Source organism: Xyrauchen texanus, chromosome 8 (assembly GCF_025860055.1).
Source record: "Xyrauchen texanus isolate HMW12.3.18 chromosome 8, RBS_HiC_50CHRs, whole genome shotgun sequence".
Lineage (NCBI taxonomy): Eukaryota > Metazoa > Chordata > Actinopteri > Cypriniformes > Catostomidae > Xyrauchen > Xyrauchen texanus.
Window position 1 is genome coordinate 21,292,998 of NC_068283.1, and position 14,387 is coordinate 21,307,384.

Sequence of the window (14,387 nt, forward strand, 5' to 3'; positions counted from 1 at the left end):
TATAGTGCTTTTCACCAAAACCGCCGATAACCAACAGCAACCCCCGGCCTAGAGACTCGGTTTCACGGTCGGACCACACGGTCGACACAAGCGACGCTGATGTATGACCGGTGAGTACACACGCCCACACGTCACCGAAAACATCTCTCATTCAGAAGTTACTAATGATTTTGTGATGTCTTCTGGTCTGATTTACTCACGTATTTGATCCCGTCTGTATGTAGGAGCTGCTTTTATCTCTTGAAGAAGGCTTTTGTCGCATCCCACAGCGCAGCACATTGAATGTACATGGAATATTTGTAACAAACATGACAGTGCGGTCATACACATGAAACAGGTCAAAAAAGTTTAAATCTCATAATTCTCAGGAAATCTGGACAAATTGAAAAATGCACACATTGATTTGATGCAGAAATATTATTTCCCGTAGAAGTATAGTAGGTGCTTCACATTCTTACACTGTTTTATTGTATTTGAATTGTGCAGATATGGCCACCATTGTTTGTATTTCAATATTATGTATGCAATTTTTGGCTGTTACTAGGAATTTTCATTTTAATAATAATAACAACAACAATACCATTTTCATTTGTTGACTATATACATTCTTTTAGGTCAATTGGTCATAGCACAACTGTAAAACTAAAGAATAACACACAACAAAGAACAAACTGTAATTTTAGAGAATATTCATTCATCTGTTTATTGTCTTGCACATCAAAAGTTATCAAAACTAATGACAGAGAACTTATCGGTTGATGCCGATTAAGATAATGCTACTGTAATGGAAGAGGAAAATACTACTGTAGAGAAAAGCAAAAACACACTGACATTGCAGAGTCCAGCTACAGAAAGACTCCTGTAAAAATTTCACACAAAGAGAGAAAATGAATGATTCTGTATTTTCAGCTTAAAAATTGCAGACAGCTAACTGATTCATATTTAAATCACTGACATCAATACAACATCAACAGATGACACTGGGTGTAATATATACACACACACACACACACACACACACACACACACACACACACACTACATACACATACATACACATACATATATATATAGCTTTATAAAAACAACCACATTATTGTCATATTTGATTTGCTTGTGACATTTCTTAAATTGACCACAAAAATGTGAATGGAAAGGGTAAAATTGGCAGAGAATGTTTCAATTGTATGGTAATCACAATGACACACTCACAAAAAAAGCTGATTTACTGCTCATTACAACAGTCCAAACAAATCATCAGCAATTCAAATCTTGGGGCTTCCAAACAAGAAAAAAAGGAAAAGAGTACAATCACAGCAAAGTAGCAAAATAATCACTCCAATAAACAGCACTATACTGTTCTTAACTAACTCAGGTTGGTTGGTTAAAGGAAACCTATAGGCATTAAAATGTAATACACATATTCTGGTACAGCAGGATGTGGTAGACTGAATCCATCAGTTCTTAGTATCACTGAAGATAAGAGAGATAAACTGTATCCTTTCGCTTCCTGAATGGCCCATAACTTTGTTAAAATACAATGCTCTCTTAAGTTCCTTACTGATAAATAAGCCTTCAATTAAGACTTAAAAGTCTTCTAAATAAAGAGAAAACCAAATCAGACTTGCAATCATTGAAATCACTTGGTTGACTCATGGTAACAGAATGTTTACTATATGTACTATTGCACTTTTGCAGTCATCCTAATTTCCAGCAGACACTTAAAAAGAAAACGAAGCCAGCAATGACAACTCTCGTCAGCATTGGGTCAGAGGCATAAAAAGTGTACACTAATTGGACTTTACTTAATGCTGTTCTACTTCAAATCTCAAAGCCAGATTTGTACAGCAGATGAGATTTTTTGCAGTTTTCCTGCCTTTTGCCTGTATAAAATCAAAATGGTTAAAGGAGGCTGTGTACGGTGGCAGTTACAGCCAAATTGCTTGTTTGAGGTAGAGTCATTTAAAAAAAATCCATGTTCTGCTATATATTATCGAGATGAACAGAGATAGGATGGTGAGCAAGGTGAACTGACATGTTTGTGTATTTGTTCATATTTATTTCTCATTAAAAACCACAATGAAGGACAGATTAATTAACTGTAAAGTTACCTTGGTTAAAAAAAAAAAGACACCTGTCATTACCTTCTGAAATGTAGAGGGTGAAACCCTTTTCTGTTAATGCGAGCCAAATGTCTAATATGTCTTGACTCCTCTATGTAAAGGTTTTAAAATCATGTTGAGCCTGAAAATATGACATGTATGGAAATATAAATGGAAAAGAAGGGAAAATAAAAAAAATATTTTGGCATTGCAATATAACCCAAATGCTGTTAATAACACTTTTGACTAGTGACTGTAACAAGAGCTCTCACCTCTGAGTCTTAATTACATGAGATCAGGCTGCAGCCCTCCTTTGTTCTGCAATGTCTTGACGATAGATTTTACAGTCTTCCAAACAGACTTTATTCACAGCAGCATAATCACATTTTTGACCAGAATGACAACGAGGCCGTGAGGGATAGACATAAAGTTTCTTCAATGGGCTGTACTGCAGTTAAACATTTTTTGGGATTGTTCTGCTGACAAAACATTAAAAATATATATATATTTCCAAGAACATTCAGTAGACAAAAAAATACCACACAACATTAGTTATGGAAAATCATACGGGATTTAGGAGCTTTAATAAACCTTTGTTCGTGTGCATGCCATTGAAGAGATGATAAGTCTATCCCTCACAGCCTCGTTTTCATTTGCATCAAAAATCAAACATGGCACTACTGTGAATTAGGTCTTCAGATTAATTCGTTTTCGTATACATTTATGGTCTTGACCATCACTGATGGTGGAATGTCTGATTTGGTCCTATCATATGTTAATTATCCAAGACATAAACAATACTGACTGTATGAAACAAAAAGCTTCAGGTGTCAAAGATCAATACAATTTAATTTAGTTTGGGGTGCATTTAAAAAGTCAGGTGTTTGTTTTGCTGGTTTTAAGAAGTTAAAGATATTTCTGATCATTGTAATGTGTCTGTATTTGTTGTCCTATTGCTTAGCCTACAAAATAAATTGGAGTCTTTCACATTCAAGTCTCACTCACACCCATAAATCACACACAAATTGAGAGAGGACATGGAAGCTCAATGAGCATAAAGAGAGACTAATGACAAGATTACTTCACAGTTATATCAACTGCAGCCTTTGGAGAAATCCTGGCAAGTGGAACCTAAAGCCAAAGATATGCTTAGGTTTTTCACCTGCCATTACATCTTATGCGCATCAAACTCTCTAGCCAACAGGTGAAGCTGCATACGAAAAATCAAAGCATAATTTCGACAATGTTACATTAACAGTGCAAAATAAATACAATCACTCTGCCTTACTCATTCACTCACTCAAAAATCAAAACTAGAGCATTTCAGTAGACATTCAATCAAACACTGCAAACTTCTACACAGATCAAGGTGCGAGGGACAAGTAGATGTACAGGAAGTAGACAGACAGAGGGAGGCTCTGTAAAGATGGTATGTATTGCGCGCACACACAAAAACACACAGGGCTTACTGTGGCTTCCCCAGCAAGTTGGACAGGAAATTGGATCCCTGGGATCTGTTCTGGCCACACTGACCCACTCCAAACGGATCCATCTGGTTCAGCTCTGACTGATCCAACATCTCAAAGTCCTCTCCATCAAAGTCCAGGTCTGTGTCCAGCTCTGAGCTCGACTGATTCCTGTATCCCCTTGGAGCTCTTGGCCGTGGGCCGCTCTCTCTCTGAGGACCTTGGGGTGGGCGAGGCTGCATGGCTCCTGTTATTGCAGCCTGGATCATGTTGCTGGCTATGAGCCCTGCCAGGTTACTAGTGAGGTCAGAGGTAGTATTTAAGGAGCCTAGGGACAGCTCAAGGTCGAGGTCTTCCTGATCTGAGTCCATTTGGGTCTCCAGGTTTAGCAAGGCAGAGGTAGAGCCACGAGGCCCAGAAAGGGCTGCTGAGTTCAGACTGGGAAGCCCGATGCTGGCATCATCATCGTCCTCCATCAGGGTGGCGTCTGGGATTATGGATGGGAAGTCTGGAAGCCCACAGGCAAATGATTCCTCTAGGTCACTATGCCTATCTAGATCTATTAAACAAATTAAAATTCATTAAGGTATTTCAGCATATTATCCACGCAGTGAATGAGAAGTGAGAGAAAGTAGAAATTTCAGTATACACTACATGGCTAAAAGTACGTGGACACCCCCCTTTTAATAAACAAGTTTAATCTTTATTTCCAATGAAGACAAATATTAATGCTACAACATACTAGTTTTAAATCTAGAGAATTATGTGCTTCCAACTCTGTAGCAACATTTTGGGGAGAACCCTTTTCTGTTTAAACCATGACAAATACCCAATGCACAAAGCGAGGTACATAAAGAAATGGTATACAGAGTCTGGTGCAGAAGCCTTTACAAAGTCCAGACTTGAACCACAGTGATCACTTGTTTTTGACCACATAGTGTAGATTATTTCCAAATATGCCTGGGTGTCTTACCCTCTGAGCCCTCTGTGAGGGGGGTTTGACCCCTGGAAAGGTTAAAGGTACCATTATCCATGTATGATACCTCTGCATCTGAATGTTCAGAGTCAGTCAGTGCCAGTTCCTTAGCAACCGCTGCTTCATCAAACTAGAGGTGCAGAATATTTAGAGCAGTATGAGCATCCTGCATGACGCATTGGATTGAATAAAATTAGACCTACATATCCCTTACAACCCCAGCAGCTGTTCTGAACCCCCAAGTTATATATACCCCTGACCCTAACATTGGGCTCACCGTTGGGCAGAAAGCAGCCAGCTCTTCCTCGCTGTCACTGGCTTCATCCAAGGTCCCATTTCTGATGGGCTTACGGAGAACTACACACGCACACACATGCGTACACACACACATACATTGGTGCAGCTATCATTATGAGGACTCTCCATAGACATAATGATTTTTATACTGTACAAACTATAGATTCTATCTATACCCAAACCCTACCCCTAAACCTAAACCTAACCCTCACAAAAACAAAATTCTGCATTTTTACATTTTCAATAAAACATCTTTTAGTATGTTTTTTTTAAGTGATTTAAATTATGGGGACACTAGAAATGTCGTCATAAACCACATTTATAGCATAATACCCTTGTAAATTACCAGTTTGTAACCTGAAATCTGCCCACACACACGTGCAAAGGTTAATAACAAACTGTTGAATATATATATATTCATAATGGGTAAGTAAACTTTTCCCAAGTTTAAATAAATAAAAAAAGCCAGATTTTCAAATGTAGCCTCGGATTTTTGGTCCCAACCAATACATGTAATGTAAAACATGTAACTATAATGACAGTAATCAAGCCATGAGAATGATTGTAGTGAAGATACACTGCTGTGCATTTACTTTTTACATGTCTGAGCCTGAGCAGTTTGCTTTTAAAGACAAGAAACAATCTGGTCCTTTACAAAATACAGAACCTAATGATCTTAAATCTTAAAACACAGCTAAAAACATGATGAAGTGATGTTAACATACCCATTGTTCTATAGACAGTTAACTGGACTCAAACTGGACTTACACTGGTTATCTATAGGCTTTGACATCATGTATCCTTTGACGCTGAAGTCCAACCAATGCAGGGCCGGCTCCAGCTTCAAACATGCACGCTGCCACAGCCGATAATACAATGCCAATGGGCAGAGCAACACACCTAACACTGAGAGTGAGAGACAGGGAGGGTAAATATTCAGCAGTTTATTAAGGCACTGGAAAGAATGAGTAAGCTTTGAAGGATTTCTGCTACTCACAAGCCATGTATGAGAGTACCAATCCTGGTATGTAGCACCCCACCATGGCCAGTAATGTAAACAGGCCACAAACCAGCATACAAAACTGCAAAACATTAATGGTGTTTTAGGATTTGATAAACTTTCAGGTGTCAAACAAATGCCTTAATATCATATAAATAATATAAGGCAAACATAATTACCATAATTAAAACAGGTCTGATGTAGAATGACAATATTATTACACTAACAAACTTCAAAAGTGACCTTGACAGTGCTTTTGGTTTGAATGGTTCTCAGAGGTATCTCACCTTCCCTGGATTTTGCCGTTTAAATTGCACAATGTCTGCAGCACAGGAAGACCCAGTTATCCACACTTCAGCCATGTGGTGGCATAATTCAGGAACGCTTAAAATCCCAGGCTGCACCAGACCCCAGCTGGCAGCAAATCAGAGAAGAATTAATTAACTTAAGAAAGCCAAAACATCTCAGAGCACATATCAAAAGCTAACAAATACACAAAATATTACCTGTCATTCTCGCTTTCATCTTGTCTTTTAACTGTAAGAGTCCAAAAACAAGACAATGTCAATCATTTTGGTAAATTCAGGTTAAAGGGAGTAATATTAAAGGTTCTGTAAAGGTGTGATTTCTTTAAATGAAATTACATGCAGAAAACGCCTCTTACCAGTTAGATATCATTGAAATAGAGCTGTTCAGCTGTGACACCAATTTATAGGTGAACCCAGAAGGCTAATTCGCATGGATTCAATCAGGAATTTCCTTTGGGTTTTTATAATGTCAGATTTGGACTTATGTATAAAAATAAGGTCTGTGGTAATATTACTTTAAAATACTTGGACGTTTTGTTCTGCAACATAAATTACACACAGTCATTCCTCAAATGTGAATTTTGAAGCTGCCTTTTTGCTTCAATACGGCTTTAAAATTCATGTTTGAGATGTGAAAGCGTGTAACTTATGTTGTGAACAAAACATCTACGTATCTTCAAGTAATGCTTAAACTAACCACATACCTTATTTTACTCATGAATCCAAAACTGCCAATATAAAAACCTCTGATTCTTGAGGAGCAGTAAGGAGAAATTTGGGCACAGTCATACAGTCTGAAGAAACTGAAAAGAGCCGGTCACAGGTCTGTTTCAAGGGTGAGGGAATTGCTGTAGTCCTTGATCGATAATCATTCGAAGAGGGGAGGTGACATCTCTCCAATGCAACTCTCAATATTGAACATTACTGCTCAGTATTATAATTATTTTATTTGTGGTTGACAGATATGCTGCTTTTGTCTGTTTTGAGTATTTTCTGCCAGCTCTAGGAAACCATGTGTTGTCTGTGTAGGCCATTATCATAGTCTGTTAGCACATGTATTGAGTCAGCTGAATTTAGATAGCAGAGTTTTAGTTTAGGCCTTATTTAAGACTTCCTTGTTTGTAGATTATTGGATGCATATCTAAAAAAAAAAAAAAAACCAGGCTGGGTTGAAGTGGATATTTGATGCATGTTTTTACTAGCTGTAGAACCCAACTTGATTTAGATTGTTGTTTCTGAACAGCAATCACATGATTTGGTGACTAAAAACAGCCATTTGGCTCCTTAATGTTTCAGTTAAGGAGTCAATGGCTCTGATGTCATTTTTTTTAGTCTGGAGCCCTGCATTGTTTCTAAACCCGTTTGTAATGTAATTTAATGAATTTGTATAAATAAATAATTATATATATATATATATATATATACGATAATCATCATCATCATCATCTTGACACTCTAAATATAAACACTAAAATCCAGACATCACACATACATTATTTTTTCACCTGTTATATGTGACAAGAGAATGAAATATTTTGCTGTATAAAGTTGTATTTTTTATCATTTATTATTTAAGTTTATGTTGGGTGATTTTCAATTGCGTGTTTACTGAATTGTTGAGATCACGTATGGGACAATGAAGTGAATTTCATGCACTTGAAGGGTTTGGCTTTGGCAGCCTTGAACCACCACATCCTCCACCAGGCAAATCATTTGATCACAGTATTTTGTACCTCTTTTGGGGGAAATGGACCCCATGATGGCCCCATGATGACCCTTATCTATCCCTAAAGGGTACATTAAGGTGTAACTCTGACCTAGTGAGGGTACAACCACATAAGCTGTACCCTATGCGATCACAAATGGACTCCCGACCGTACACTTTTTTCTGATAGTTCACTGTTGAAGCATGTGACAATAATTGTTTATTTAAACAGTAAAGGTGAAACATGTATTATAACAGTTGTGCCAGATAAGAAGGGTGAGAAGAATGTATGCATAAGTCAGGAAAAGAGGATGCACATTTTAGGAAATGAGAAGCAACCAGTGAGTTTTTGTATGTCTTATTGGGCTTTTGTTCACTTGGACTTACACTGACACCTAGGGGTCTGAATACAGCATCATTCAAACACAAGGAACCCTTTTCACACTTCTGGGTTTTGGAACATGAAGGAAAAAGTGGTTGCAGAGTAAACCTCGATAACAGTGATTGGGAATAGTTGTAAGTTATATATATATATATATATATATATATATATATATATATATATATATATATATATACACACACACACACAAAAACGTCATCTGTTTATTGAACTTTTCAGTAAAACAAACAGGACAAAAGCCAGATAAACAAGTTAAGAGTGAGTCAAAAACCCACCCCATTCACTGAAAGGAAAAAAAAAAAACACATAAAAAGACAGACGTATAAATAAATACAAATGTTGAAGCAATGACATTATCATCACTTAAGTAATATGCATAATAATCACATGTTGAATTTAACACAGCAAATACAATTTTTGCTTATCCATTTGCTCCAACATAAAAAGAAAATGCCACTATTTCCACAACTTTTTAAATAAAGAATAAAATAGAGAGTGATGATTACGACTGTCAGAATAGCAAATTTTCTGTCACTCTCTCAGCAGCTGTATTATCGGCCTCATCATAGCTGTGGTACCTTCTTTTTTATTATTATTAATAATAGAGTAATATAATAAAGTACAATGTTAAACATTTGCACTAAATAATAAAGAAATTGTAAATATAAAGTGTGTTAGATTTATTCTGCTAAATAAGGTGGAAAGGTCTGTGAAATGGATCCAAGTTAAAGATGTGATTGCAAACATTTTATTTTACCGTACTTTTAACAGAGAGAAAGTGTCCAATAACAGGGCAGTTACTGAGATTAAGCAAGTAATATTTGGCTGGTCATGTGACCCTAACATGGCAGTCCCCATGAGTGGACAATCTTGTTACAAGGTTACTGATATGACTGGAGTCTTCATCTCATGTGTGTCACAATGATTATTATACATTATACATAATTAAAAACTTGAGTTCAAATTACAGAGTAATTGTAATGAATAATTGTGATGATTGTGATAATTGTAACCATTATTTAATGCAGATAAAGAAAAAAGATGAGACAACATGTTGTTAGACAATGTAATAGCAATAGGAGGATCTATGTTGACATCTTTGTACGCATGCGCGAGTGGTTGTGTGGCAAAAAAAAACAAACAGTATGGCGGGCTGTAAAGACGCGACGAGCACTTTCAAGAGAGTTAGAGGGCGAAATCCACAATATATAAGCACTTTAACATCTGAAGACCGGAGGAGGTTTGGAGAGAAGCTCAAAATTTGTATTGGTGACAAAATCGAATTTATTCAAAGCCCATATGAGATCTGGGATGACAAAAAACGTTGGTCCGACTCGCCCGTGTCTTGGCCACCAATCTGCTGGGGAGACATTTATTCTTATTTAATAGAAACCCCTGGACCCTTCACTCATGAAAGATTAAAGGCTTTCAAAAGTCTGGAGGCCTATGATTATTTTGTTTCTCGAAAAGTTGGGCCGATCTTTTCTGCCAAACAGAAAGCAGTGATCGTGCTAAAAGCAGAGGTTAGACCTGGCCAAGCAGAGTCACAGCGTGATTCGCATCTCCCGTGGGTGATCGCCAAAGAGAACGGCGAAATAATCACTGCTCACTGCGACTGCAAAGCCGGGTAAGTCTTCATTGATCAGTGTTCTTATTTATTTATTGAAAATGTAGTGACTGTTGTACCAATTCAATTGTGTTCAGTGTGAGACTTTCAATGGCGTCTGTACTATGGTGAAAAATTGTATATCACAGCTTACACATTTCTCCTTCTTTCAAATCCAGTCTTGGAGAAACATGCAGTCATGTAGCAGCTTTAATGTTTAAAGTAGAAGCAGCTGTCAGGATAGGACTTACAAATGCTGCATGTACTAGTGAGGCTTGCAGGTATCAAAGCACAGCTACAGAATGTAATTGCACACAACCATTTCTTTCGTTTTTCGCGATCCTTTTCGGAGGGAATTCGGAAAAACTTTTTATCAGGCCCCCAACGAGCCGTACAATCGACCACACAGCAAGAGTGAACCATCCTCTTCTCTAAATCCTCCTCCAAACGTGCAAAACAATCAAATTACAGGTATCTAGCGGTGTGTCCTGCCACACGATTCCCATGATGCAACGCGACAAACATAAACAATGACGTCACAAAAGATCCGCCTATAGTAGTATAAAAGCAAGAGAGAGGTACATTTTACCTTTGATCTTGGGCCAGATTTTATTCCTCCAAATGTCGACACAAATAGTGAGGGCTAGACCTGCCGCCAGCAGAAAGAGCAACCTCAAAGAGCTCAGAGCAAAGAACCTGTTAAGGAAGCATGGCTTTTAGTAACATGTAAATGAGAGGAACACTGTGGTTTTCATAATAAAGGAAACAAATATCCAGTTCATGCAGATGGTCCACATTGTAAGCTTTGTAGTTGACATCCCTGTTGTGTGATGACATCTGCCATGCAGACAAATGAAGACCTACTGAATTTGTGAGGAGAGAAACTAGGATCAGTCCACCTTAAGTGGTCCAATAATTTTTTTTTTTTTTGGAGTGATTACCTCTATGTATTGGTATTGCAAAACCACCAGTTTTTTATTTTACATGGTTTAACCACAACGGCCATCTTTGTGTCATGGCTCATGACAAATTTTGGTTATACAACCGTTTACGGAAACCTCAGCATCTCGGCTCAGGATGGATGTAGCTTCTTGGAACAAAAACTGATCACTAGAACACATTACAAGGTACATATATAAACATTTAGCAAATTCTTGTTCCTTAGACTTAGAACTTGAGTCCAAATGTATTGCTCAAGATTGAATTTCCAATTTTAGGGTCAATTTATTATGCAAAGGTGTGACGAGGAGGAGCGCGGAGGGACTCGCTACCGGCCCCAGAACATGGAGGGGCATTCCATCCACGAGGGGTCGGAGGACTCGCTGTTGTCCACCCAGGGAGGAGCGGCTATCGTCTGCCAGAAATTGGAGGAGTGGTCAAGGACCAGGCGATGTTGTTCTGGGAACCGCAGAGCAATTTTTTTTCTCTCCGCTTTCTCTCACTGTCGCTCCGCCTCTCTCTTTCCCCTCCCCTTGTCTCCCTCCCAGGTCCAAGTAGGCTTTTCCCCAGATTCTTACTAGATCTAGCTCTGTAACCAGTGGAATCTCAAACTCAACATTTTTACAGGAGAATGCTACTATAGAGGAATTTTTCTGTGAAAATGTCAGGTTCCCATCTGGTCCCCCACCAGAGATAATCAACCCGAAAGTGAGGGGAATTTCAAAAAATTTCACTTTCTCACCCCCATAAAAAAAGACAGAGAATACTCAAACCTGAAATGTTCTGCATGTAAGTACCACCTAAAAAAAAATTAAGACTGAATCTTGAACACTTCCTATTATAAATTGACCCTAAATGTGGAATTTCAATCTTGAGCATTACATTAGTACTTAAGTTCTAAGTCTGAGCAAGAATGTGCAAAGTTTACCTTTTTTGTACCTTGTAATATGCTCTAGAGATCAGTTTTTGTTCCAAGAAGCTAGGACCATCCTGAGCCGAGATATTAAGGTTTTCGTAAACAGTTGCATTAACAAAATTTGTTGTGTGCCATGACACAAAGATGGCCATTGTAGTGAAACAAAGAATAAAGAAAAGCTGGTGGATTTGCCATACCAATACGAAGAGGTAATCACTAAAAACAAAATGGTCAAGCAACCTTTATTGTGCTGTATAGTGCTGTATGAGCTGTTGTGCAGTAATGACGTGATTTACCACAGTTTTACAGCATAGCTAATTACTGGACTGTGCCACATTACTTGACCAAAAGGAGGATGAATACTGAGATTAGAACTTACTTTTATAACATTTAGTTGTTTTCTTGTATTATCATAAGGATAAAATTCACTACCCGAATGCACATCATACCTTTTTGAACTGTTGCCCTCTGGAAGGTGCTACAGAGCAACGAGAAAAGAATCTTTAGGCACAGGAACTGTTTTTTCCCCTCAGGCTATCCACATTTGCCTTTAAAACAGCCCCAATTATCCTAGGTACACCTGGACACAGTGTTTCTTGGTTTTTGGTAGATAGAATGTACCAAGCTTTTTGGAGAATTTACCACAGTTCTTCTATCTATTTAAGCTGTCTCGGTCTCTTTATGTAATCTCAGAATGACTATGTTCAGTGGGGGGCTCTGTTGGGGTCATGCCATCTGTTGCAGGGTTCCCTGTTCTTCTATTCTAATCTTATCTATTTGCAAAATGAATGTTTGGGAGTCTAAAATGTATATTTCCTATTGACACACTAAAGCTGTAAATAACCTTCCTAAGACAAATGTTTTTGTGAAACATCTTAAGTGCCAAAAACTTTTGCACAGTACTGTGTGTGTGTGTATATAGGCAGGCAGGCATATTATATTCACTTTTTATTTTTATTATATTTTTTTAATTATTATCTCTGGCTTGTTGTTTTATTGTTTGTGCACTGGAAGCTCCTGTCACAAAGACAAATTCCTTGTATGTGTAAGCATACTTGGCAATAAAGCTCATTCTGATTCGGATTCATATGTGGGTCCTATAAAACCTATAGTCTGTTTTCTATGGTATTTAATGCACTTAACACTGGTATTACACAGTCTGGTAATACATTGATTGTTTGCAAGTTATTATTCATCTGATGCTTTTATCCAAATTATCCACAGTTTTCTGCCCACTGTCTTATCCATGTGACCTATCCTAGCATAGACTCCACCATCTATCCTCGCCAAATAATAATAATAATCATTCATTGGATTCAATATCCACTTCCCAAAATAAATGGCTGTCTTTAAAGGGAAAGAAACACCATGAGCTATGCTCCTTTGCTGCTCACTGAGGCAAATGAAAGGAGATAATAAGATCAGGGGAATCTTTTTCTGATGGAGAGGATGACTGCACTAAGTGAATGAAGTGTCCTCAATTATGTCCTCCCTGATGTAGTCTTAATGTCTCTCTATATCTTCATGCATGTAACACATGTTCAAATTATGGATATTCCCATTCGTGTACCAAAACCATGCAGGCTCATGGGTTAGGCAGGCCTGAGTGAAATCAAGGTATGAACAAAAACAAACAAGTGTGGCTGCAATCAAAGTAGGACTCAGACCTGGACCAACTAGCCGGTTTGGGTACAAAGTGCATCAGCTGGCACACTAATTCAAGCCACACTGTCAAGTAAGCATGATTATAAAGGATGTCAAAGCAGTCAAACAGGTGGCATGATGCAAGCCTAATCTGATTTTTTTTTCATGAATCACAACTCAGTAAACCACAAAAACTCAAGAGTCTTGCACACACAGCATTGTATTTACAGAAGCACCAACACAACCAGAGCTCACTGTCTAAATATAGGCACACAAACCGGTGGACCATCTGTTTGTCTGCTACTGGCAAACGCATGTGCATGCACCCAGTTAAAACAACAAGTAGGGCTAATACAAGACACTGAAAATGTCCATGAATGAAGTAAAAGCTACAACTGAAAGCAGCAGGTTGTAAATCCACGGAGATAAAGCTCACCCACTCACCAGAAAATGACGTTGACAGCCGTGTAGAGCAGGGCACTATGGAAGGGTCTCTCCCACACCAGCACAGACTGCAGATGGGTGAGCAGGCGCTCGTGCGGTCCTAACCGCTCCATCAACATTGCTTTCACCGCGCGGAGCTGCTCGTGCGTCTCGCTGCAGGAGCACGAGCCGCTGCTCAGGCCGACGCTCGAGCGCAGCTTCCCCGAGCAACCACTCTTTTGAGCCATACTTGTGGTCAGAATGGGACAGCTAAAATACCTGCAAAACGTACAGAAAAATAATAAGATATATTAAAACGAGGCTTAGATATATGGATGTATGTCGGTCACTGGATAGCTTAGCCTGAAGCCGTTCAGGACAGCACGGTGGCAGGCAGACCTCGTGCATTCAAGAGTCTGCCGCGGTTTATATGGAGCAAAAGTGAACAAAAGCCCAAAATTGAGACTGAATTGCTATATTAATATATTTAACTACCCGCTCTATTTCTATCTAATGTTGTCGGCGGGCTACTGGTATGTCCAGTCGTTTGTATTTGTCCTGAGATAGAGAGAGAGAGAGAGAGAGAGAGAGACTGAGCGACC

At 38.5% G+C, this 14,387-nt stretch overlaps 1 protein-coding gene across 2 annotated transcripts; it reads right to left on the reverse strand.

Annotated features, from left to right (window-relative positions):
* Window positions 1-701: 701 nt before the first annotated feature.
* On the reverse strand, window positions 702-14,387 carry LOC127647169 (reticulophagy regulator 3-like). Of its 2 annotated transcripts, none has more exons than XM_052131269.1 (10): window positions 14,281-14,387; window positions 13,807-14,064; window positions 10,453-10,559; window positions 6,348-6,378; window positions 6,129-6,255; window positions 5,839-5,923; window positions 5,610-5,747; window positions 4,822-4,901; window positions 4,542-4,674; window positions 702-4,127 (listed from the first exon to the last, which is right to left on the reverse strand). In XM_052131269.1, the coding sequence occupies exons 2-10, from the start codon at window positions 14,031-14,033 to the stop codon at window positions 3,568-3,570; spliced, it is 1,488 nt and encodes a 495-aa protein (XP_051987229.1). In that variant the 5' UTR covers window positions 14,034-14,064; window positions 14,281-14,387; the 3' UTR covers window positions 702-3,567. The 2 variants fall into 2 exon arrangements, with proteins under 2 accessions (XP_051987229.1, XP_051987228.1); XM_052131268.1 differs by having other exon boundaries at window positions 14,185-14,341.

Bases quoted from the DNA above. Each gene is read 5' to 3' on its own strand.
- LOC127647169 (XM_052131269.1), bottom strand. From the start codon at position 14,033: ATGGCTCAAAAGAGTGGTTGCTCGGGGAAGCTGCGCTCGAGCGTCGGC. The intron at 10,560-13,806 runs GTGAGTGGGTGA...CTTCCTTAACAG, and splicing joins GCTGTCAACGTCATTTTCTG to GTTCTTTGCTCTGAGCTCTT. The intron at 4,128-4,541 runs GTAAGACACCCA...TTTGTTTAATAG, and splicing joins CCTCACAGAGGGCTCAGAGG to ATCTAGATAGGCATAGTGAC.